The sequence below is a fragment of the Phalacrocorax aristotelis genome, chromosome 24 (assembly GCF_949628215.1).
Source record: "Phalacrocorax aristotelis chromosome 24, bGulAri2.1, whole genome shotgun sequence".
Lineage (NCBI taxonomy): Eukaryota > Metazoa > Chordata > Aves > Suliformes > Phalacrocoracidae > Phalacrocorax > Phalacrocorax aristotelis.
This window is the reverse complement of record NC_134299.1, coordinates 7,040,764-7,064,080: the sequence shown is the minus strand read 5'-3', so window position 1 is coordinate 7,064,080 and position 23,317 is coordinate 7,040,764. Positions and strand designations below refer to the sequence as shown.

The following is a 23,317-nucleotide window of genomic DNA, read 5'->3' as shown; positions in this document are numbered from 1 at the left end:
CAACTGGGTTAAACCAAGCCAGGCTGAACTGTACTGGGCTGAGCCAAGCTGGGAGCTTGAGCTAAACTGGGCTGAGGTGAACCACAGATTGTGCTCAACTGGGCTGGGATGAACTGGACTGAGCCAAAGCAGAGATTGAACTAAACTGGACTGAGTCAAACCCTGTTGAGCTGAGCCCTGTCGAGTCCAGCTGGGTTGAGCTCAACTGGGTTAAACCAAGCTAAGCTGAGCTCAGCTAGGTTAAACCAAGCTAGGCTGAGCCAAGCTGGGGGCTGAGCCGAAGGAGAGATTGAGCCGAACTGGGCTGAGCCAAACCCTGTTGAGCGGAGCCCGGTCGGGCCCGGCCGGCCCGAGCTCAAACGGGTTAAAGCCGGCCAGGCTGAGGCGGAGCGGGCCGGGCCGAGCCGGCCCCGCGTTAAGCCGAGCCCAGCCGAGCCCCCTCCCCGCGGGGCGGCCGTGACGTCAGGGGCGGGGCCGCGCGGCGCGCACCCACCGCCGCCCCGACCCGCCGCCGCCCGCCGCCTCCCGCCGCCCCGGCCGGGCCCGACCCGCCGCCGCCGCCTCCCGCCGCGCCCCGAGGTGAGTGCGCGCCCCCCCCCCCCCGCCGGGCCCGCCCCGGCCCCCCCCCGCCCCGCCCCGCCCCGGTATTGTTGTGGCGGAGCCGCGGGGGCGGAGGGAGGAGGGGGAGGCGCTTTGTTCCTCCCGGGACCGGCGATCGGGACCGGCGCCCCCGGCGGCATCGCCACCCCCCCCCCCCCCCCCCCCGCCCCCAACCGGCCGCGCTGCTGCGAGGGTCGGACCACCCCACCCCCCCCCCCCCCGGTAACGGGGATCCCCACCCCCACCCCGTGCGCCCCGACCCGTCGGTGCCCCGGCCCCCCCCGCCCGCGTGGGGCTGCACCCGGGGGTCCCCCACCCGCGGGGACCGGGTGGGCTCGACTCGCGGGGCTGCGCGTCGCCGTGGGGTGCCCCCCACCCCCCGCTCCGGGGGATGGCACCGGGGCGGGGCCGCGGCACCCCCGGGATGGCACCCCCCCGTGGGGACCCCCCGCGGGATGGCACGGCCGTGGGGCTGGGAACCCGCGTCCCCCCGTGGCACCCCCAGGCGTCCAGCACCAAAACTGGGGACCCTGGGGACCCCGTCCTGCTGGGGCACCCGGCCATGCCCGGGGCGCCCTCACCATGACCACGGCACCCCGATGTGCCCACGGCATGCCGGCCATGACTGTAGCACCCCAGTTTTGCCCATGGCACCCCGACTGTGCCCATGGTACCCTGGGCATGACTGTAGCACCCCATTTTTGCCCATGGCACCATGACTGTGCCTGTGGCACCCCAGCCATGCTCATGACACCCTCACCATGACCGTGGCACCCCAACTGTGCCTGTGGCACCCCAGTTTTGCCCATGGCACCCAGACCATGCCTGTAGCACCCCAGACCATGCCTGTAGCACCCCAGCCGTGCTTGTAGCACCCCAGCCATACCCATGGCACCCCAGCTGTGACCATGGCACCCCAGCTGTACCTGTGGCACCCCAGTTTTGCCCATGGCACCCCAGCCGTGCTTGTAGCACCCCAGCTGTGCCCATGGCATCCCTGCCATGACCATGGCACCCTGACCGTGCCCGTGATACCCTGGCCATGCCCGTGGCACCAGCATCTCCCTGCCCGCAGCCCCCCCCAGCAGCCCGTCCGGGGTGTCCCCCATTCCCACGCCCGCAGAGGGCCCGTTCCCGGCCCCCCACCCTCCCGGAAATCCTTCCCCAGGCGGTGCGGGACGCCCCCCGGACCCCCCCGGCTTCCTGCTTCCCGCCGGGCTGGGCAGAACAATTCCCGGCCGCCCGCTCGCCCGGCCGCATCCTGCCCAGCCTGGGGGGGGACGGGAGACGCAGCAGGGGACACCCCCCGGGACACCGGGCAGTGCCGGGGGGTCCCGGGGCAGGACGCGGGTGAGGTGGGGCCGCCTGGGTGGGGTGGGAAGCGGAAAGGCCCGTTTCCTTCTCTGTGATTCCCCCCCACTCCCTCGGTGACTCGTCACGGCCGGAGGAGGGACCACAGTGGGGGGGAGCAGCAAGTCGGGGACCCGTGTGTCCGTCCCCCCCCAGGCTGCGTGGGGTGCCCCCGGCCTCGTGACGTGCGGCCCTCAATGCCCGCCTTGTCCCCGCGCCGCCCGCGTGACGCCGTCTCTGCTGCTGTCGATGCCCCGTAACCCTAACGGGGGCCGGGCGTGTCCGTGCCCCCCCTCTTCCCCAGGACGTGTGTCCCCCCCCTCCCCGGCGCCATGGCCCCCCGCCGGCTGCTGGCCCTCGCCTCGCTGCTGGCCCTCGCCACCGCCACGCCAGGGTCCTTGTGGAGCGCCGTGCCCCGAAAAACTGTCCCCTACGCGGGTGAGTACTGTGTCCCCCCCCAGGGAGATGGGGAGTGGGTTGGGGAAACTGAGGCACAGTGGGGTGGGCGTATCGACTCCATCCCTTGCCGGCACCAGGGTGACACCCCAGTGACTGGAGTCGTCCCCGCCAAGCTTGTCGGCACTGTGGGGAACGCCCCCGGGATCAGTGGCCCCAAAAGTGTGGGGTCTGTGGGAGCAGAGGGGGGACACGCAGGGGCGCTGCCCCGTGTCCCTGTGCCGTTGGCAGTGCCCGGGGTCCCGGCCCTGTGCAGTGTCCCCTGTCACCATTCTTTTGCCGTGACCCCTGTCCCCGTGCCCTGCCATCGCCCCCTGTCCCGGTTCCTTCGCCGTGACCCCTGTCCCCAGCCCTCTGCTGCGCCAGCACCCCGAGACACGATCTTTTTGCTGTGCCAGCACCCTCTGCCCCCTGGCCCTGTCCTGTGCCAGCACCCTGGCTCTCCATCCGTGCCGTGCGCCGCGCCCCTGCCCCCGCGCCAGCCCTGGCACCCCTGTCCCTTTGCCGTGCCCTGTGTTCCCCTCCCTTGCCCCATTCTCCTGTCCCTGTGCGGTGGCGGTGCCCCATGTCCTCCTCTCCCTGCACCGTGCCAGTGTCCCCACGCCCTGGACACCCGTCCCTGTGCCGTGCCACCGACCCTGTGCCGTCCCCGCGCCCGAGACCCCATCCCTTTGCCATGCCGGCGTCCTGCGTCCCCGTGCCACCCCCGTGCCGTCCCCGTGCCGTGCCAGCCCCGCGTCCGTGTCCCTGCCCCGGGGGGCCCTGGTGCCTCCCCCGTCAATGGGGCCTTTCTGCGGGGCCTGGGGGCGGGTGGGGGGGCGCGGGGTCTCGCCAAAGGCCGCTCTGTTCGGCCGCGCCGCCAGCGCCTGCTCCGGTGACAAAGAGCCCTTTGTGCGGTGCCGGGGCCAGGGGGCTTCCGGCGGGGCGGGGGGCTAGGGGTGCCCTGGGGGTGCCAGTGGTGCCCACCCCCCCGGTCGTGGTGGCCTCACCCTGATGTCCCCATGTCCGTGTGTGTGTCCCCCCTCCCCAAACCCCACAGAGCTGAAGGACGTGGCCAAGCGCTTCTCGCAGGGGGGGGTCTCGCACTACCTGACGCTGACGCTGGACGAGGCCGAGGCGCTGCTCTATGTGGGCGCCCGCGAGGCCGTTTTCGCCCTGGCCACCGGCACCGTGGAGCTCAAGGCGGCGGTGAGGTCCTGGGGGACCCCCAGAGGAGGGGATATTTTGCGGGGGGTCCTGCGTTTTTCAGCCCGCTGACCCTTTTTCTGTCCCCAGATCTCCTGGGAAGCGCCCGTGGACAAGAAAGCTGAGTGCATCCAGAAGGGCAAGAACAACCAGGTGCGGGGCACGGGTGCTGTTGCCACAGCTGGGGAGGGGTTACAGGGCACCCCGGTGTGCCCCCTCCCCCCGCCCCCATCACCCCCTTAACCGGCTGTTCTCCATCCCCCAGACCGACTGTTTCAACTACGTGCGCTTCCTGCAGAGCTACAACAGCTCCCACCTCTACGCCTGCGGCACCTATGCCTTCCAGCCCAAGTGCACCTACATCGTGAGTGCGGCCCCCCTGTTTGCGGAAGCCCCCCAAAACCCGTCAGCCCCCGGTTCCCCCCTGCCTCCGGGGAGGAGGTCCAGGGCAGCCCCTGCCCCAGCCTCAGGAGCATCATCTAGGGGCGTCCCTGTCCCTAGGGGTGTCATTCGGGGTGTCCCTGTGCGCAGGAGGGTCATTCAGGGGTGGCCTTGTTCCCGTGAGGGTGATCCAGGGGTGTCCCCCATCCCCTTGGATGATTGTTAGGGGTGTCCCTGTGACCAGAGGGGTCATTGGGGGGTGTCCCTGTCCCCAGGAGGGAGGTCCAGGGGTGCCCCTGTGCCCAGAGGGATCGGGGGGGGTGTCCCTGTGCCCAGGGGTGTTATTGGGGGGTGTCCTTGTCCCCAGAAGGGTGGTCCAGGGGTGCCCCTATTGCTAGGAGGGTCATCTGGGCGGGCATCCCTGAGCCCAGGGCCAGGCTGGGTACGGGGGGATATGAACCAGGGAGGGGGTCGGGACCCGCACCCACTCCTGCGGCCCACAGGAACTGTCCGGCTTCACCCTGGACCAAGCGGCGTTTGAGGATGGCAAGGGGAAGTGTCCGTACGACCCCACCAAGGGACACACCGGCCTCATTGTGGGTAGGTGACACCGCCGGGCACCCGCTGCGGTCGGGGGGTGCCCACTGCCCCCCGCTCCGTCCCCCTCCTTAAACGCTTGCCTTGCAGACGGGGAGCTGTACTCGGCCACCTTCAACAACTTCCTGGGCACAGAGCCCGTCATCCTCCGAAACCTGGGCCCCCACTACTCCATGAAGACCGAGTATCTCACCTCCTGGCTGAATGGTAGGGTTGGGGGGACACCGGGGGGGACAGCGCGGGCACCCCCCACCCCAGCACAGCGTTAACCTCCCCTTTCCGCCCCTTCTGCCTCCGCAGAGCCCCACTTCGTGGCTTCAGCTTACGTGCAGGAGAGCGCAGCCAGCAGCACCGGGGACGACGACAAGGTTTACTTCTTCTTCAGCGAGCGGGCGGTGGAGTACGACTGCTACGCGGAGCAGGTGGTGGCCCGTGTGGCGCGGGTCTGCAAGGTATGGGGAGGGGACAGCCCACGCCGGGGACGCTGTCCCGGTGTGGCTTCGCTCCACTGGTGAGCGTGGTGGCCCTGTCTTGATGCCGGCTGGGTGCCCAGGGGGACGTCGGCGGCGCCCGCACGCTGCAGAAGAAGTGGACGACCTTCCTGAAGGCTCGCTTGGTGTGCTCGGCGCCCGAGCAGCAGCTCCACTTCAACCGCCTCCAGGCCGTCTTCACCCTGCCGGGGGCCGATTGGCAAGACACCACGTTTTTCGGGGTCTTTCAGGCCCGCTGGTGAGTGCGCGGGGACACGGCAGCCCTGGGCTTCCCCGTGACTGGCAGCTCCCCCTAAAAACCTGCCCTGTCTCTTGCAGGGGGGACGTGGACGTCTCAGCTATTTGCCGGTACCACATCCTGGAGGTGAAGAAGGCGTTTGAGGGGCCCTACAAGGAATACCGGGAGCAGGCGCAGAAGTGGGGCCGGTACTCGGACGAGGTGCCGAGCCCCCGTCCCGGTGCGGTGAGTGTCGGCACTGGCTGGGCAAGAGGGGAGAAGAGGGTGCGGGATCCGGCCACGCGCCTGACGGTGCCCTCCGTCCCCAGTGCATCACCGACTGGCACCGCCAGAACGGCTTCGCCAGCTCCCTCGAGCTGCCTGACAACACCCTCAACTTCGCCAAGAAGCACCCGCTGATGGACGAGCCCATCCTGCCCCACCGCGGGCGCCCGCTGCTCCTCAAGAAAGATGCCAACTTCACCCAGCTGGTGGTAGACCGAGTGCCTGGGCTGGACGGCACCGTCTATGAGGTGCTCTTCATCGGCACAGGTACCCGCTGGGGTGGGGGGGGAAGCTGGGGAGGGGACTGCGGGGGGCTCCCGGCGTGGGGACGTCCCTCACCGCCCACCGCGGCCCCGCAGGTGACGGCTGGGTGCACAAGGCACTGAACCTGGGCGTTCGCATCCACCTGGTCGAGGAGCTGCAGGTTTTCGAGCCGGCACAGCCTGTGGAGAGCCTGGTCCTGGCTGGTCGGAAGGTGAGCGGTGCCGCGGGGAAGGGGCTGGCGCCACCGGGGTGTCACCTCGCGGCACCAGCCGTGTCACCTCGCCCGGTCTCTCTTCCCTCGTAGAAGCTGCTCTTCGCTGGCTCCCGTTTCCAGGTGGCCCAGTTGCCCCTGGCCGACTGCGGCCGCTACCAGTCGTGCACGGACTGTGTCCTGGCCCGGGATCCCTACTGCGCCTGGAGCCGCAACGCCAGCCTCTGCGTCCGCACTGACGGCCTCAATGGGTAAGGGGGTTCACTGGGGAGGGGGACACACCCCCCGCTGCGGCACAGGGGGCCCCCCCATCACCTCCGCCACCTCCTCCCACAGGTCCCAGCTGGTCCAGGACGTGCTGGGCTCCGACACACGTGCCTGCACCCTGCCGCAGGTGGCCAAGCAAGGTGAGACCCCCGCCCTCAGCGCCGCATGGAGCCGGGAGAGGGGGGGGACATTGGCCCCCCCCAAGCTTTGTGCCTCCCCCTCCTGACTCGCACCCTCTCCCGCAGGGCCCATCACCCCCAAAAACGTGACGGTGGTGGCGGGCACCGACCTGGTGCTGACGTGCCGTTTGGGCTCCAACCTGGCCCAGGCGCTGTGGACCTTCGAGGGGCGGGCGCTGGCGGCCGAGCAGGCGCTGGTGCTGCACGACGCCCGTCTGCGGGCTCTGGTGGTGCCGGGAGCCGGGGCGCAGCACAGCGGCACATACCGCTGCTTCTCGGAGGAGCAGGGAGCCCGGCTGGGCGGTGAGGTGTACCGGGTGGCGGTGTTGGCGGGTCCTGGGGTGCCGCTGGAGACGCGGGCGCCGCTGGAGAGCCTGGGGCTGGTGTGGGTGGTGGCGGTGTGCCTGGGCGCCCTGTGCCTGGTCCTGGTGCTGGTGGTGCTCTCGCTTTGGCGGCGGCTGCGGGAGGAGCTGGGCAAAGGCACCAAAGCCATCGAGAGCACCCTGGTGTACCCCATCGAGCTGCCCAAGGAGCCCCCCAGTCCCCGCTTCGTGCCCAGCGCTGCCTCCGACTCGGACGAGAAGCTGTGGGACCCGGCCAGCTACTACTACTCGGACGGCTCGCTCAAAATCGTGCCGGGTCACGCCACCTGCCGCAACGGCGGCCCCCCCGGCGCCGCCTCGCCGCCCAACGCCATCCCCGGGCAGCCCCTCCACTCGCCCACCCGCATCCATCTGGGTCCCCTGCGTGGTTCCTCCTCCAACGGCTACATCCGCCTGGCGCTGGGTGCCGAAGAGCGGCCGCCCTGCGCCGACCTCGCCGAGGAGCTGCGGCGCAAGCTGCAGCAGCGCCAGCCCCTGCCCGACTCCAACCCCGAGGAGTCGTCGGTCTGAGCCGCCGGCGGGCGGCTTCCCTGCCGCCGAGCAGCCGTACCTACCTCAGGGCCCGGCCCAGCACCCGCCGGGGGGACCCCGGTGCCGGCACCCACCGCGGGGACCACCGCCACGGCACCAGCACCCGGCTTGGGGCTGCAGCGTGGGTGCCAGCGAGCGTCGCGGGGATGCCAGCGCCCGCTTTGGGGACTGCCACCTCGGCACCAGCGCCCGTCTTTGGGATGGGACGGTCACCCCGGCACCCGCCTTGGGGCCGTGGCACCGGCACCGCGGCACGCCCTTGGGGCACCGGCACCCGTCTTGGGCGCCGGAGCTGCTCTTGGTCACCGCGTCCACCTTCGGTACCGTGTTCCGGGCAAGGGACAGACCTTGGGGACCGCCACTGGCCTTGGGGAGCCCCGGGCCCCGCGTCCCACCCCGGGCAGTGGCCACAGGATGGTTTTTTGGGATGATTTAAGAAGCGATCGGGTATTTCTTCATGAGAACTTTTCTAATGCCCCTCTCACCCCCCTGGGGGCACCCCCCACCCCCCACCCAGCCCCAGGGGTCTTCGTCTCCCCTCAGCCCTGGCTGTAAATACCCCCCACCCGCCTGCCGCCCCCCCTGCACGCGCCCGCCTGGGCTCCTTTTGTATAACCCCACCTCCCCAGTGTAATTTATTTGTTACTGAAATATATTTATTTGCTGTAAATATGTGAGTATTTTTATATTAATAATAAAAAGGATTAAAAAAAAAATATATATATATTAAAGGCAAAGCCCGTGGGGACCGTGTCCGGTGCTGGCGGGGGGCGCAGGGAGGGTGCTGGGGCCCCCCCGGCCGCTGAGCTCATGGAAAAAGGCCGCTTTCGGGGCTATAAAAGGGCATCGCGGCGCCGTTCCCAGGGCGCGGGGGGGGCCCGAGGCTGCCGAGGCCTGGCCGCGGGCCCAGGCCCCCCCCGCGGATACTGGGGGTCACACTGGGGCATTGGGGGGGGTCCCTGGGGAGGCCCTGCCGGGAAGGCGGGCGGAAGCGGCACCCGGGGTCCCAGTGGTGGGGCCTGGGAGCAGGGCCAGGGGCTGCCGGGGGCGTGGGAAGAGGGGCCCGGGGGGGCCCTGAGCCCCCATGGTGGGTGGGGAGACTTGGGACCCCCATAGCTGGGGGGGTTGAGGCTTAGGTACCCCACAGCTGGGGGGGGGAAGGCCTGCGCCCCCATAAGTGAGCGTGTGGGTGATCCATAGACACCCCACAGCAGGGGGGTGAGCCCTGGGCCCCCCCCATAATTGTGGGGGGGTGAGCACTGGGGTTTCCATAGCTGAGGGGTGATCCCTGGGCTCCCCATAGCGGGGGGGGTGATCCCTGGGGCCCCCATAAGGGTGGGGGTGATCCCCACACACCCCATAGCTGGGGGCTGATCCCTGGGCCCCCCCCCATAAGTGTGGGCCAGAGTGCGCATGCGCTCCAGCGCTAGGGGCGCGGCATCGTTCGGCCCTTCCCGGCCCCTCTCGTCTCTCTTCGGCTCTTCCCGGCCCCTTTCGGCTCCTTTCGGCCCTTCCCGCTCCCCTCCGCCCCCCCCCGCCCGGTGGCCATGGCGGCGGGCCGCCGTTCGCCGCCCGGTCCGTGCTGCCGGTGGCGGGTGGCGGTGCCCAGCGTGTACCAGAGCCTGCCCGAGATGGACTTCGAGCGGGGTGGGGCGGGGTGGGGGGCGCGGCCCAGGCGCGGGCAGGGCGGCGGCAGAAGCAGGGCAGGGACGGGGGCAGCGGCCTGGGTCCAGGCAGGGGCCCTGGGTACAAGCAGAAGTGGGGGCAGAGCAGGGGCCCAGGCAGGCACAGGGCGGGGGTTGGGGTTCCTCGAGGGTACGGGCAGGGCACGGGGACGCTGCGGGCAGGGTCTGGGCTCGGTCCCTCCTGACGCGCCCCCCCCGCTGCCCGCAGGGATCTGGTCGGCGGCGCGGGACGGGGACGAGGCGCGGGTGCTGCAGCTGCTGGAACGGCGCGGGGAGCCCAGCCAGCCCGACCTGGCGGGGTACACGGCCCTGGTACTGGGGGGGCACGGGGACTGGGGGCTGGGGGGGGGGGGACAGGGGGACGGACAGGCAGACCCCCTGCCCACCCCCCTGCCTGTCCCCGTGCCCCCCCCCCCCCCCCCCAGCATTATGCCAGCCGCAACGGACACCTGGGGGTCTGCCGGCTGCTGCTGCAGCGTGGCGCCCGCTGCGATGCCCGCACGCCCGGCGGAGCCACCCCCCTGCACCGCGCCAGCTACTGCGGCCACCTCGCCGTCGCCCAGCTCCTGCTGGCCCACGGCGCCGACCCGGCAGCCGCCGACGAGGACGGTCGCACCAGCCTGCACAAGGTGGGCGGCGGGGCCGCCGCGTCCCCCAGCGATGTGGTGCCGGCAATAATGGACGCGTCACCCACAGGCGGCTGAACAAGGTCACCGGGAGCTCTGCACCCTGTTCCTGCGGCACAGCCCGGCGCTGGCCAACATCCGTGACGCCAAGGGCCGGCGGCCCCGCGACGTGGCCAGCCCGGCGGTGCGGGACCTCCTGGATACCTGAGAGGGACGCGGTGGGGACACCTTGCCACAGGACGCCTGGCGCCACCAGACCCCATCTCCGATGGATAACCAAAGCCCCCGGCACCTGGCGTCATCTCTGTTCCTCTGTCCCCTGCACCGGGTGCTGGGGTCACCCCTGGCAGCAGCGGGGGGAGTCACAGTGCCATTTTTTGGCCCCCAACCCCTCCCGTGGCCTTCATTTCCTCATAAAAAAAAAAAAAAAAACAAAATTGGGGCAAATAATGTTTTGTTGAAGCAGGAAACGCCACAGGGCACCTGTGTGGTGGCAGAGCCAAAACCACGCTCCTGGCCCTCGGCTCGGGCCGCAGCCACCGGCTACCAGCCTGGTGAGCAGCTGGAGCGCTGAGGAGGCAGGAGGGCTTCTTCGCTTCCCTGTGGGATTGGTTTGGTGTCGCCTGTGGCGGAGCAAACAGCAGCTGCTGAGCTCGCAGCGCCCGTGCCAGGGCGGCGGTCAGCCTCCTTCGAGCCAGGGAAACGTGGTGAGACACACGTGAGAGGGAGCCTCGCAGGGGGCACCCCGAATCGGGTGCCCCACTGGCTGCCCTGCCATGCTGGGCCTGGCTGACAGGAACCGGCGACAGAGGTTGCCTCACCAGAACCCCCCAGCCGTGCCCAGGGCACGGTTCCCAGTTGGGCACGGCTACTGGGGCAGCTGTCCCACCGCTGTGCCAGCTCCTTACCTGGCGCAGTGTTCTGGTGGCTCAGGAATGCGGTCCGGCTGCTGGGGATGATTTTCAGCTCAACACTGTCAGGCGAATTGGCCGGATTTGGAGGCCGCGAGGGCACCAATATACTGCGTCTGCGTCACCTGGGCACGGAGCAGGCCGGTGCCACGGTCCGGCCCTGGGCGGACACCAGGGGCGCTGTCGGAGAGCCAGAACCTGCTAAAAAGCATCTGCCTTTGCACCCCAAAAAACAGCCGAGCAGGTTCGGTGCTTCCCCGGGCGTGAGCCTGGCGCTGCCAGCTGCTCTCACCTGCAGGTAGCTGTGCCAGCGTGGAGACGCGGTAGTAGGTGAAGGCTCCATTTTAGAACTTCAGTCCCTCCTTCCCCACCTCCACGCGGCCCTGCAGAGAGCAGGCAGCTTGGGGCAGGCAGAAGGGAGAGCTGCCTGTAGTCTGAGTGGCCCAGGAAGGCCTGCGGCACTGGCACAGCCCTGACAGGTGGAGAGAGGACCCAGTGCCCGCACATGTCGTGGCAGGACCCTGGAGAGGACACGCGCGGGGCTGATGGGCCACGGCCTGGCCCCTGTGCAGCTGGTGGCACGTGGTGCCGTTTCCACGCCGGTGGGGCCGTACCTGCGGGATGAGGATGAAGTGGCTGGTGGGATGGTGGTGGAGCGAAGTGGTTGTTCTTGTGGAACTTCAGCTCCTGAGTGGCGCCGGGATGGCTCTGCAAGTGCAGCAGGGCCTTCTCAGAGGCGCGGGCCAGGCTGAAGAGCTCCAACTCTGTGGGGAGAGCGGCCAGCGTCGGCCCGGTGCCACGTAACAAGCCCCCCATCGCTGTGCCCGGGGACCCTGCGAGCAGCCCAGCGGGCAGGGTGAAGGCAGCCAGCTCCTGCCTGTGCTCACCTTGCGCCAGGAAGCGCTGCGCAGTCAGCGGGAGCTTTGCTGTTACGGTACCAGAGAAATCTTCCCTGGCGTGCTGCAGCAGGGGTCCGGCGGGGGACTGGCTACCAGCACATCTGGGTCCTACCTGCAACGGGGCAGGAGCACACACTGAGGGGTGACACGGCTGCAACAACCCCTTCCCCGCTGCCTGACACATACTGAACTCATCCAGGACCTCTGACTTGATGATCTCCTCGATGACGGCCTCCAGCGTCACCAGCCCCGGCACCTCACAGAAGGGGCCTCCTCCACCCTTGTTCACCTTCTGCCCGGCGGCCAGCTGGGCCTTCCCGGCAGGCGGGAGCAGAGGAGCCGGGTGGCTGCCCCGGGAGCACTCGCCTCTCCCGATCCCCTCGAGGACGCCGTCGAGCTCGGTGCGGGCGAGGGCGCTGAGCGGGATGAGGTCCCCCGGGCTCCACCAACGCCAGGTCGAGGACGCGGAGCGCCTCTGCCCGTTTGGAGCGTTCGCCCTCGGAGGCGGGCAGCCGGGCGCAGCCGCTGCCCACCGTGGCGGCCATGGCGAGCGAGCCCGGCACGGCGCCGACCTCTAGCAGGAAACACTCCTCCAGCGGCTCCAGTCCCTCCCCGGCCGCCCTGGCCTCCCGGCCCGGGACTAGGGAGTCCCCGAGCCGCCGGCGGGCCCTGCCAGGGGGAGAGGCGACGGGCGGCCGGTACCGATGCCGGTTCCGCCGCCCCGGGGAGCGCCCCGGGCCTCTCCCACCGCCCAGCGCCCCGCCCACCTTCCTCCCAGTGAGCCAATCGGCGGCCGCCCGCCCCCTGTCGCTCCGCCTCTCCGCGGTGGTCCCCGCCCCGCAGCCAGTAGCCGACCGCCGCGCTTCCCGCCCCGCCACTGTTCCTCCTCGCGGCCAATCGCCGGCTGCCCCACCTCACGCAGTGCAGCCAATCGCCGCTCGCTATCCCCTCCGGGGGCGGTGCCTCACCGCTGTGCTGTAAACATCGGGGGGAAGGATTTAAAGGGGCCGCGTCCTTTGGCGGTGGCCCTGGGACCACCCCCTCCCCGGTAACCGGGACGCACCCTCCGCGGCTCCCCCCACCCCGCCACGAAGCACGGAGGAGGCCGACGTACAGATATAGATTTTTTTTTATTACTGAACTAGCAACCCCCTCCCCAAAACCCATCAAATAAAATTCCACAGTCGGTTTCACAACGAGGAGGGGGCGGCGGGAGGGGGAGGGGGGGTGTCGCCACCGCGAGGGGGGAGGCCCGGCCCCCCCACACCCGCCAGGTCCGGCCTCCCCCAAATACATAAATCAAACTATTGTGAAAAATAAATACGAATTCCCAGAGCTGGGGGGGGAGGGGTTGCATAGAGGAAGATTTAATTAAAAAAAGGGTTTTTTTTAATGTCTTGGTTTATTATTATTATTATTATTAATAATTATTATTATTACTTCTAGTATCTCCCCGCGGAAGGACCTAGGACCTGATCGTCGAGATGTGATTAACAAAAATAATTAACCTTTTCCCAATAACTTACACAGTTCACCCAGGGAATTTGTGCTTTTTTGGGGAGGGGGGACATGAGGGGCTGTCTCTCCTGCCCTCCCCCCAGCGGGCATGACGCTCCGGGGAGCGGGGCAGGGGGGCCCAGCCGGTGCTCACTGGGGGTCCCACATGCTGCCCCAAGGAGGACACGGGGGGGGGCTCGCGGGTCCCCCGGTGCTGGGGGGACACACACACACGACATGGCGCTGGCCCCCTCCTGCCTGTACAACTTTGGTCACTAGCTTTGTGCCACCCCGAAAAGCCGGATCCTGCATCCCCCCTCACCCCCCCTTTTCACTGCTCCCCCTGATCCGGATACCCTGAGATACCCCAACCCGCTCGCCTCGGCGGCGGGGGGGAAGGCACCGAAACCACCGGGGTCCGGGGGGCGCCGTCCCTGCGTCCTCAGCATGCCCGTGACGCCGGTGGGCGGCGGAGGGGCTGGGGAGGGGGGGATCTCCCAGGATAGTGGGGGGTCTCGGCCACAGTTGTGTCCGGCTTTGCGCAGGAGACATGCTGAGCCCACCCCCTTGGCGTCAGGCCTGCCGCAGAGCTCTGCACCGCCGCATCCCCCCGTGCCCCAGGCCAGCGGGAAAGGGGAACGGGCACCGGGAAAGGTCGCAGCATCGCCCCGGTTCACCGGGAGGAGGACGAGATGCTGCCGTACCCCAGGTGTCCTCGACCACCGTCGTGCCCCGAAAACACCGCAAAGGGGCCGGGATGCCCGTGCCGGGGGGCTGCGGCGGAGCCCCCGCCCCGAAGTGGCAGACAAGACCTGAAGCTCCCTGAGCTGAACGAGCGCCGTCAGCGGGGCGGCTGGCGGTGAGTTGTGCCGTCTCCGCTGCCATCCGTTTAAATTAATTAAAAATAAGCCAGTCTGGAAAGCAGCAGCGAGTCCCAGCTCCATTCCCCTCCGCGCTGCCACCGCCTCCTCCAGCTCAACCGGGCTTCTCCAGCAACCGTGGCACCCAGCGCGGCGTCACCGAGGAGATGCCGAGCGTTTCCTACCGGGGAAAGGGTCCCTAAAACGGGCACGCAAGGTCCCTCCCGGCGCGCGCCGGGGTCAGATGGAGTTTTCCAGGGGGCTGTGGTTGCTCCGGCGGCTCAGGCAGTTCCTCTCGTTCAGGAGACTGGTGGTCTCGTCGGCAGTGGTGGAGGGTTCCGGTTTCTCCGGTAAACCGGCGTCCGTTTTAGGGGTGTTGCTGTCGGGGGACTGGGGACAACTGTCCATGCGGGAGGCCATCAGACCGTTCTGGTACTCCTGCCGTGTGATCTGCACCGGGGAATAAAATAAAAATGTTGGGAGGTGAGGAGCGGTGCCGGACCCTGCTGACGGCATCCCCGTCCCCGTGCCGGCAGGCACCTGCCTCACCTTGATGAACTGGAGGTCGGAGAGAGCGCGGACGCTGAAGTCGGCCACGTACTGCGCACTGGTGCTGGCGCTGAGCTGGTTGTTGCTGCTGCTGACAGGGGAGCAGACGGAGTCAAAGCGCTCGTGGTAGCTGAGGGAGGCCGAGCAGTTCAGGCTGCTGACGTGGGACGGGGAGCGGATCTCTGCGGGGATGGGAGAGATGGGGTTAACCACGCTGGGGACCTCCTACCCCACGGAGGGTCCTACTGGCAACTCTCTGCCTGCCAGTTACTGGGTGCTGAGCCCCTGGTGACGCCAGCCCGGGCTCCAGCGCGTGCTGGGCAGGGAGAGCCCTGTCCCACTGGCTCTGGGGACACGGAGCCCAGCGGTGACAGGGAGCGACGGGACACGCGTCCGCCCCAGTGCATCCCTGTGCCTGCCGTGGCCGAGCGCTGCCGTCCCCCAGCTCTGCCGGGCAGCGCCAGGTTTGATCCCTGCCTGTCGCCTGCTGAATGGCCACCGACCACGGCCAAGGAGTCCAGAGCTCTGCCGGTCCCTCTGCCACAGGGGACAGGGGACAGTCCCAGCCCAAGGACACTGTGACTCCCCAAACCGGTGGATCAGTCACCCTGCGTGGGGTTATGGACAAGGTGGGGGTTACGAGGACAAGGAGGGCATGGTGACGTGCTTGGAAAGCCAGGGTGACACAGGAACCGCATGCAGCAGCGGGGAGAGTGGCACCTCCTCACCAGCCAGCCGGCACGGGGACATCCACTGCGCCGGGCTGCCCAGCGGCGCTGTCCCCCTGCTCCTCAGCCATATCTACAGCGAAGGCAGCCGGGGCAGCTGGGGCAGTTACAGGGTGTGCAGGACCCTAATGCCACCGTGAGTGGGGTCGGGTGACACCGGCCAGCAGCGCTGCCCAAGCTCCAGCCCCATGCCACACCCTGGCAGGAGCCGGCTTTCCTCTTCCAGAGGCGCTCGGATGCGGGGTGAGAAAGCCGGCGATGCGGGGAGGCAACCAGGACGGCCTCCCAGCACACAGAGCCGGACGAGCCGGCGAGTAGCCAGCCTGGCTCGGGGGACAAAATACCCAGTGCTGCATTAATGGGGTGGGGACGCCCAATACGGCGGGTTAATGCGGTCACAGCGGGGTTTGGCGTATCATGCAGCCGCACCGTTTACCTGTCAACCGGGCAAACAATGACCCTCGTTTTGTGGATGGGCGCCGGGGCTGGGCTGGGAGGGCTAGGGCAGAGAGACGGACAACACAACACACACGCAGAGGACAAGGTCAAGAGAAGCCTCTGGGGAAAGGAGAGGGTGGCTGTGGGTACCTCTGCCCCTCGCGGTGCCCGTGAATGGGTGCTGGTGACCCCACGATGCCAAGCTGAACCGCGAGGGTTGGCGTCTGGCCGCTCGCAGAGCCTGGCAGCAATGGGAGGGCAGCCCAAAATTGGGATGGAGGGTTTTCAGCCTCCGGCATGGGCACGGACCCTCCTCCCGCTGCCAGACACGCTCGGGGTGTGGGTCCCTGAGGACAAGTTCCAGGCTGGCCATGCAGCCTCCCAGCATGCCTTGGGGGGCACTTGTGGGGGCTCGGAGCTTCCAGCATCTCCTATTCCCACCGGCAGCTCTAAATCAGAGCGGAAGGGCTCTGCCCACGCTGGCACCCAGGCAATTGGGCCGTGCTTACCAGATGCGGGAGAGGGGCTGAGGGCCATCACGCCATAGTAGGAGAAAGCTCCCGCTTCAAACTTCATGCATTCCTTGCCAGCCTCCACCTCCACCTTGCCCTGCAAGGGAGAGACGGCAGGTAAGCCACATCCCGTGGCGCTGGGCTGCACGAGAGTCCCCCCCCATCGCAGCCTTCACCCAAGGGACCCCATGCGCACAGCTGGCAACGCCACCCCACGCCTGGGTACCTGCAGGATGAGGATGAAGTAGTCGGCTGCCTTGTTTTTGCAGTAGAGGAAGTGGCGTGGGGCTTTCTTGTTCTCCTCATCAAACTTCAGCTCCTGGATGACGTCGGAATATTTGAGGAGCCGCAGCAGGATCTTCTCTGAGATGAAGTTGGGGGTGAAGAGCGTCACCTCTGAGAGCGAGAGGGGAAGGGGGGTCAGAGCCACAGTCCTTGTCCCTCTCCAGATGAAGGTGCGTCCCCCCGTCCCTTGGGGTGGTTCCCTGGATCAGGCTGAGCCCCATTGACACCTCCCTCGGGCAGGAGCGCACAGGTCTGGCCCAAACACCAGCTCCAGGTCCCCAGCAAGGCCAGCCCCAGCCTTGGGGGGACACATGCCAGCCAGGGAACAGGACCATCCTGGAGGGATGGGAACCTGCTGAGCATCAGAGGCAGAGCTGGCATCCCTGAGCCCCGTCCCTTCTCATTTTTGGGGGGGGACAGAGGGGAGGAAAGTGGGACAAGACGGAAGCGCCCCATCATTTCTGAACAAGATGGTTGGAGTGACTCCTCCTGGGCAGGGGGGATGGGAATGGAGACCACGCAGCTGCCAGGGAGGTGAAAGCACACCGAGCCCAACTGGGTCAGTCCCAGGGAGCTGTCGGAGCTGATGCTCTGCAGCTGGACCAAGCCAAGGGGTGCCGTGAGCTGCAGGGGGCTTCCCCCCCCAGAAACTCACCCGTGGAGAGGAAGCGGTGAGCGGCCAGCAGCAGCTGTGGGGAGACCTTCACCTTCAGCTCATTGACAGGGTCCTTGAAGGCCGAGAAGTCCCGCTTGTTCTTCTGGTTGCCCACCCGTTTCTTGTTGCGGTTGTCAGCTGCGGGGAGCAGGGTGTCAGAGGGGCAAGGCGGGACCCCGGCACGCGACGAGGAGGGGAGAGGGGCCGAGCTCAAAACCTACTGTACATATCCGACTCGTCCAGGATCTCTGACTTGATGATCTCCTCGATGACGTCCTCCAGCGTCACCAGCCCCAGCACCTCGTAAAATGGGTCTCCCTCGCCCTCATTGTTCACCTTCTGCACGATGGCCAGGTGGGACTTCCCTGCAGACAGACACACGGACGTTGGAAGGGAGACCATCCCCGAGGCACCCCTAGTCCCACCGCCGGGTCCCAGCACCCAGGGATGTCACTTAGCACCAGCCCTCCCCATCACCCTCCTGGACAGGAAACAATAAACCAGTTAAAATCTAAACGAGCTCCCAGGCCAGGCACTAATTCTCAGTGTAATGACAGTAATTAAGCCCATGACAGCGGCGCCCGCAAGGCTCAAGGCACCTCTGTGCCGCTGTGGGGCACAGGCTTGCCCAGGGGGTTCACAGGAGGTGGCTGTGTCCCCGGAGGAGCCTGTGCCATATCACCGGAGCACGGCACGGTCCCGGCGATGCCGGGTGAGTGCCCGTGGGCTGAGGGCACGCCAGCATGGGGGGAACGACGCAGCCACGAATCAGGTTTCTGCCAGTGGCCCCAAACTCTCTGAATTTCATTGGCGGCTCTGCTAAGCTGACCCGGGGCTGTCCCATTCCAGAGGAAACACTCTGGACACCTGGTGCCGCAGTAGCCGCCCAATCCTGGAGCCAAAACATCCTGGGGAAGAGAGCCAAGGGCAGGCAGCCACTGCCCAGCTGGCCCTGGCCACGAGCAGGCAGGTCCTTGCTGGCAGGAAGACCTCCGCAGCCCTGAATTAACAACTCCCCTCATTCCACTGGCCTCACCCCACGCAGGCAGGACACAGTTTGCCTTATTCAAGCTAAATCCGAACCGCCGGCTCACATAGAAGCTTGCATCGCTCCTGCCCCAGCTGCCGGGCACCTGCCAAGCCTCTCTGTGAACTTTGTCCTAAAATCACGCCGAGCCACCAGGAAAAACTCCTCAGAGGAGGAACATCCACCTCTGCTCCGGGGACAGGAGCCGAGCAGCTGCATGGAAAACCACAGCGTGCCCAGGCCAGGCCAATGCACCCACAGGACCGGTATCCTTAGCCTGGGGAAACCAAGGCACGGAGGAACATGACGTTCCCTCCCTGACCTCAGCACAGCCCGGAATAAAATCACTTCTACCTCCTCAAGCACCACACTTGCCCCCAGGCCAGCAGCATGGTGCCCCACTCGCTGTCCCGCTCCGGGTCCAGCACAAATCTGCCCTTCCTGACACTATCTGCTATTTAATTTTAGAGCTGGTGGCTGCAGGCCCCACATTGCTCAGGGAAAAGCTAATTTTAGGGATGGGCACCGCGCAGCTCCCTTCTTTCTCCTTGTTCAGCCAAGCTCACGCAGTTCAGGCAACCCCGCTGCAAAAAGACGATGTGCAGAGGAGGGAAGAGACCCTAAAATGGTTGCTTGGGCTGTGAAAACCCCTTACCCACACATCTAACCCCCTTGGTGAGGCGTGGTCGCTCCTTTGCCGACTGTGTGCGAGGCGGGGAGCAGTGAAAGGATCCGGGCTGTGGGGCCAGCCCCGATGAGCCGAGCAGCCAAGGCAGAGCTCGGACGGGAGCAGCTGGAGGCAAAACAAAAACGCCACGGGGAGCCCAAGGTGCCAGAGCAAAGGACAGGCCGTGGCATTGCCGGCGGGGTGTGACAGACCCCTCACACCACCCCGGGACCCCCTTTGCCACGATGGTCCCCACATGAGGAAGGAGATCAACACCCCGAGCTCGGCAGGGAGGCCAGGAGCTCCCCGCAGGGTTGTTCCCCACTCAAAGCTTCACACCGGGTATGCGCCGAGAGAAGGAGATTGGGAAGAGGCACTGAGCCAAGTGCTGGACGTTGCTGCAGGAGCTGTCTGGGACACTGCTGTGGCACCGGGGGAAGAGGTCCGGCTGCTGAGCGCTGTCATTAGGGCCATCAGAAGTGCGGCCAGTTGATTTTTCCCTCTTTCTCCTTTTGCTGGGCGCATCTCATAAGGTACATAACAGTACAGGCGCTGCTGATCAAGGTCCCGATCGGTGGGATGAGGGCAGAGACTCGCCGCAGTGCTGCATCCACGAGGAACTGGGTTCAGAGAGTGACCTCAAAAACAGCCCAGGCAGCGGCCCCACAAATTACCCGCTCCTGACCCAGAGTGGCAGCGACAAAAAAAATAACAGTACAGGACATGGGCGGCTTTGTAACCGGAATGAACACGCTTTAAATCCTTTAATAAGGATTCTTTGGAGGGAAAGCCGGTGCCAGCAGCCAGGATAACTCCAGCTCCGGCAGCAACAGGACTCTGCTTCTATACTGCTGGCTTTTGGGAACGGGGTGGAATGGGACAGTTGCGCGCTCCTACAGCAGTTCTGGAACTGGCATGAGATGAACTGAAGGAAAAGCATTTGCTGAGAAGCTTTTGCATTAATCACAGCAGCTCCAAGACAATGAGATCTCGCAACCACAAGCAACACCGAGCTCTGACCGAGGGGCCTTCCTCCTGCACTGATGTTTTTGGGTGCCAGGGAAGCACGGTTGCAAAGGGAGGCAGAAGCAGAGCTGCTGTCTCCTACCTTCCCTCAAAGATCAGCCAGGCTTGGACCTACCAGCTCCCAAACACTCGCCCAAGCTCACGCCGAGCTCTTGCTGCAGGAGGAATTATTAGATCCCCTAAATCTCGCCATGACCCCCCTCAAAATACGCCTGACTGCAGCAAACCGCCTGGCTCTCATGATGCACCCAAACCTCCGCCGGGCAAGTGTAATGGGAGCCAGCGGAGAGTGCAGGGTCACGCACGGCTGAGGGTTGGCCTGACATCACCCGGCACAGCTGCTCCACAGCCGGGCTCTTTATTTTATCCCAGCCCAGACAGAGGCAGCCGGTCCTGCGCTGGCAGGAGCTGCGAGAAGCTGGGGAGGGCAGAGGGGTCCCCTGCCTGGTCTGGCAAAGCCCTGAGTGGGGACCCTGGGCAGGTCAAATCCTGCCTCAGAGCTAACGCAGCCTTTCCCGCTCCTGGTGGGATCAGCCTCCGGTGAGCCCAGGTCCCGCTCCTCCTCCCAGCCCTCTGGCCACCCTCGGTTTTAGGAGCCCTGATGTCGCAAGCGGGAAGCAGAGCGGAACTGGGGGCCGGCACCGAACGGCACTCGTTGTTCCCTGTGGCGGGGAAGAGCCCAGAGGAGGGAGCCAAGCCCAAACCAGGGAGCCGAGCAATTTTCCAACAGCTATTCAAGGGCCTCCGGGGCCGATAATTAAAAACAAGGAACAAGTAAACACTCCCAAAGTGTTTCTCGAGGCTGGCGCTGCGCACGGGCTGCTCCGCGGCCAATAAAGCCAAGGCTTTCCCTCCCCGGCGCGGGCGCAGTGCCGTTATGTGCCAAACTCCGGAAGCCTGGGTGGTTGCAGGCTCCGAGCAGCTGCCCCTGGTTCAGCACCGCACTGCCCGTCCCCAGCACCCCAGTGCCGAGTCCCCAGGCACCCGGTCCCCTCCAGATCGCAACTGCCTGAACTGTGGGGACCCCCGGCAGCCCTGGTGGGCAAAACTCCCTGGAGTTTTGCTTCCGGCATCTGCCAGTCTCCTCCTAGGGGAAGAAAGTAGCACCCCAGGGAAGTGGCACCCCCCGATCCCCCTCACCCTTTTTGAACTCCTCCAGCATGGCATCCAGCTTGGTGTCGTGGAAGACAACGTGGACGGGGTGGTTGTAGAATTTGGTGATGGTTTTGAGCGGGGTGCAGTCATCGGGGTCGACAAAAGCCAGGTCTTTGACATAGAGGATGTCCATGATGTTGGAACGCTCGTCCTCATAGACAGGGATGCGAGTGTAGCCGCTCTCCATGATCTCTGACATGGTGTTAAAGTCCAGGATGGCGTCGCTGTTGATCATGAAGCAGTTCTGCAGCGGGGTCATCACGTCTTCCACCGTCTTGGTGCGGAGCTCCAGGGCTCCCTGGATCATGTTGAGCTCCTCCCTCACCAGGTCGTTGTAGGGTTCCGTCACCTTCAACATCTCCACCAGCTTCTCCCGGTTGTAGACGGTGCCAATCTCCTGGCCCAGGATGCAGTCGAGGAGCTTGCTGATGGGGTAGGAGAGGGGGAACGTCACCAGCATGAAGAACTTGGTGAGGACATTGGTGTTGGCACCCACAGCCAAGCCGTGGCGGGAGCAGAGCGCCTGGGGCACGATCTCCCCAAAGATGACAATGCCGATGGTGGAAGCGACGATGGCGCCGGCGCCGGAGCCGATGAGGTCATCGAGGAAAATGGTGAGGGTGGTGTTAACCAGCACGTTACCCAGCAGCAGGGAACAGAGCAAATAGTTCCCCTTACGGCGGATGGGCTCGATCTTACGGGCGTAACGCTTCTCCTTATCGGTGCCGCAGTTCTGCACGATGCGCAGCTCCATGGGATCCAGCGCCATGAGGCCCAGGTTGAGCCCGCTGAACATCCCCGACAGCACCAGCAGCCCGGCGATGAGGATCACCTGCAACCAAAGGGGTAACAGCGACTTCTTCTCCTCCAACACCACGATATGACCGTCGGTGCCTTGATGGGGCAACCAGGGCTGGCCGGGCCGGCGCTGGGTGCAGAGGACGTAGGTCTTGTTTTGCTCGTCCTTGCGCAGGGGCTGGACGCGGACCCACAGCAGGGCCGAGGTGCTGTAGGCCTCGGCCGCTCCGGGCTGCACCAGCAGGTCCTGGGAGCGCTCGGGGCAGGTGCCGTTGGGAACCGAAGCGTTGGCGGTCTCCGGTAGTTCGGCGAAAGCCACCCGTTCGCCGGTACGAGGGCCCAGCCCCAGCCCGTAGAGGCGGAGCAGCACCTTGCTATCCTCCGTGACACGGATGGGCCCGGACACCGGAGCTCCCGCCGCCGGCTTCGTGCTGTTCTCTAAGCGCATACCCAGGATCACGCTGTCCCCCGCCGGCACCGCCCCGCCGGGCAGCGCCAGCAGCAGCAACAGCGGCGGCAACAACGGAGGAGCCGCCGGGGAGCCGCCGGGGCGGCCGCCGCCGCCGCCCCCCCCGCCCCCGCCGCGCCGCCGCCCGCCGCCCGGCGCCATGTTAGCGTCTCGCAATCGCCGCGCTCGCGACCCGCCTCACGCGCCGCGCCGAGCCCACCCCGCCCGCCAGGCGGCTCGCGCGCCTTAAAGGGGCGATGGCAGCGGGGCCTCCAAAGGGCGGGGACCGCGTGGTGAGAGCGCAAGTGGCGCCTGAAGGGGGGGTGGGGTGGCTGTCACCTGGAGTGGGGGGGGGGGTGTGTCCCCTGGGAAATGCGGATGGGTGGGGGCTAGGGGGGACTAGGACCTGGCCGGGGGGTGACATTAGTGGCCATGAGCAGGGCTCCCCAGGGATCAGTGTTGGGGCTGGTCCTGTTCAATATCTTCACTGATGATCTGCGTGAGGGGATCGAGGGCACCCTCAGAGAGTTTGCAGATGGCACCAAGTTGGGCGGGAGTGTCGATCTGCTGGAGGGCAGGAAGGCTCTGCAGAGGGGCCGGGACAGGCTGCATCGATGGGCCGAGGCCAGTTGTGTGAGGTTTAACAAGGCCCAGTGCCGGGTCCTGCCCTTGGGTCACACCAACCCCAGGCAGCGCTCCAGGCCCGGGGCAGAGGGGCTGGGAAGTGCCCGGCGGAGAAGGCCCTGGGGGTGCTGGCTGACAGCCGGCTGGGCATGAGCCAGCAGTGCCCGGGTGGCCAGGGAGGCCACCAGCCCCCGGGCTTGTGTCAGCACTGGTGTGGCCAGCAGGAGCCGGGCAGGGATGGGGCCCCTGTGCTCGGCCCTGGGGAGGCCCCACCTCGAATGCTGGGCTCAGGTTTGGGCCCCTCGGGACAAGAAGGGCCTTGAGGGGCTGGAGCGTGTCCAGAGAAGGGCAGCGGGGCTGGGGCAGGGTCTGGAGCACAAGTGTGCTGGGGGGCGGCTGAGGGGGCTGGGGGGGTTTAGCCTGGAGAAGAGGGGGCTGAGGGGAGCCCTTCTCGCTCTCTGCAACCGCCTGAGAGGGGCTGGAGTGAGGGGGGGGGTTGGTCTCTGCTCCCAAGTCACCAGTGATGGGAC

General features: G+C 66.7%; 4 protein-coding genes across 8 annotated transcripts; 2 read left to right on the top strand and 2 right to left on the bottom strand.

Moving 5' to 3' along the window:
* The first annotated feature begins 474 nt into the window (after window positions 1-474).
* Window positions 475-8,114, top strand: SEMA4C (semaphorin 4C). The gene is made up of 15 exons (XM_075117417.1): window positions 475-579; window positions 2,255-2,388; window positions 3,446-3,594; window positions 3,682-3,744; window positions 3,857-3,955; window positions 4,476-4,572; window positions 4,660-4,776; window positions 4,870-5,021; window positions 5,123-5,298; window positions 5,379-5,523; window positions 5,607-5,829; window positions 5,922-6,037; window positions 6,131-6,288; window positions 6,374-6,444; window positions 6,550-8,114. The coding sequence occupies exons 2-15, from the start codon at window positions 2,283-2,285 to the stop codon at window positions 7,374-7,376; spliced, it is 2,499 nt and encodes an 832-aa protein (XP_074973518.1). The 5' UTR covers window positions 475-579; window positions 2,255-2,282; the 3' UTR covers window positions 7,377-8,114.
* A 771-nt stretch (window positions 8,115-8,885) lies between these two features.
* ANKRD39 (ankyrin repeat domain 39) lies at window positions 8,886-10,145 on the top strand. The gene is made up of 4 exons (XM_075117462.1): window positions 8,886-9,044; window positions 9,291-9,394; window positions 9,508-9,711; window positions 9,779-10,145. The coding sequence occupies exons 1-4, from the start codon at window positions 8,945-8,947 to the stop codon at window positions 9,914-9,916; spliced, it is 546 nt and encodes a 181-aa protein (XP_074973563.1). The 5' UTR covers window positions 8,886-8,944; the 3' UTR covers window positions 9,917-10,145.
* LOC142068195 (uncharacterized) lies at window positions 9,914-12,295 on the bottom strand. 5 transcript variants are annotated; one of them, XR_012664216.1, is made up of 6 exons: window positions 11,705-12,289; window positions 11,507-11,630; window positions 11,234-11,383; window positions 10,912-11,002; window positions 10,617-10,817; window positions 9,914-10,497 (listed from the first exon to the last, which is right to left on the bottom strand). XR_012664216.1 is itself a non-coding variant. In XM_075117460.1 (5 exons), exons 1-5 carry the CDS (start codon window positions 11,711-11,713, stop codon window positions 10,685-10,687), a joined length of 507 nt encoding a protein of 168 aa, XP_074973561.1. In that variant the 5' UTR covers window positions 11,714-12,289; the 3' UTR covers window positions 9,914-10,684. The 5 variants fall into 5 exon arrangements, 3 of the variants coding, with proteins under 3 accessions (XP_074973561.1, XP_074973559.1, XP_074973560.1); XR_012664215.1 differs by having other exon boundaries at window positions 9,914-10,817; window positions 10,912-11,140; window positions 11,705-12,295; XM_075117460.1 differs by having other exon boundaries at window positions 9,914-10,817.
* Window positions 12,296-13,007: 712 nt separating this feature from the next.
* On the bottom strand, window positions 13,008-22,349 carry CNNM4 (cyclin and CBS domain divalent metal cation transport mediator 4). The gene is made up of 7 exons (XM_075117424.1): window positions 20,903-22,349; window positions 17,264-17,407; window positions 17,043-17,180; window positions 16,329-16,498; window positions 16,100-16,199; window positions 14,425-14,606; window positions 13,008-14,325 (listed from the first exon to the last, which is right to left on the bottom strand). The coding sequence occupies exons 1-7, from the start codon at window positions 22,323-22,325 to the stop codon at window positions 14,116-14,118; spliced, it is 2,367 nt and encodes a 788-aa protein (XP_074973525.1). The 5' UTR covers window positions 22,326-22,349; the 3' UTR covers window positions 13,008-14,115.
* Window positions 22,350-23,317: the final 968 nt, after the last annotated feature.

Coding starts and splice junctions, on each gene's coding strand:
- SEMA4C (XM_075117417.1), top strand. CDS start 2,283: ATGGCCCCCCGCCGGCTGCTGGCCCTCGCCTCGCTGCTGGCCCTCGCC. Junction 3,595..3,681: donor CCGTGGAGCTCAAGGCGGCG/GTGAGGTCCTGG, acceptor TTCTGTCCCCAG/ATCTCCTGGGAAGCGCCCGT. Junction 5,022..5,122: donor GTGTGGCGCGGGTCTGCAAG/GTATGGGGAGGG, acceptor CTGGGTGCCCAG/GGGGACGTCGGCGGCGCCCG.
- ANKRD39 (XM_075117462.1), top strand. CDS start 8,945: ATGGCGGCGGGCCGCCGTTCGCCGCCCGGTCCGTGCTGCCGGTGGCGG. Junction 9,045..9,290: donor CGAGATGGACTTCGAGCGGG/GTGGGGCGGGGT, acceptor CGCTGCCCGCAG/GGATCTGGTCGGCGGCGCGG. Junction 9,712..9,778: donor GTCGCACCAGCCTGCACAAG/GTGGGCGGCGGG, acceptor CGTCACCCACAG/GCGGCTGAACAAGGTCACCG.
- LOC142068195 (XM_075117458.1), bottom strand. Junction 11,384..11,506: donor GCAGCGCTTCCTGGCGCAAG/GTGAGCACAGGC, acceptor CTCTCCCCACAG/AGTTGGAGCTCTTCAGCCTG. Junction 10,818..10,911: donor GCTGGCACAGCTACCTGCAG/GTGAGAGCAGCT, acceptor GCTTTTTAGCAG/GTTCTGGCTCTCCGACAGCG.
- CNNM4 (XM_075117424.1), bottom strand. CDS start 22,325: ATGGCGCCGGGCGGCGGGCGGCGGCGCGGCGGGGGCGGGGGGGGCGGC. Junction 16,200..16,328: donor ACTTCATCCTCATCCTGCAG/GTACCCAGGCGT, acceptor TCTCCCTTGCAG/GGCAAGGTGGAGGTGGAGGC. Junction 14,607..16,099: donor CAGCCCCTCTCCCGCATCTG/GTAAGCACGGCC, acceptor CCATCCCCGCAG/AGATCCGCTCCCCGTCCCAC.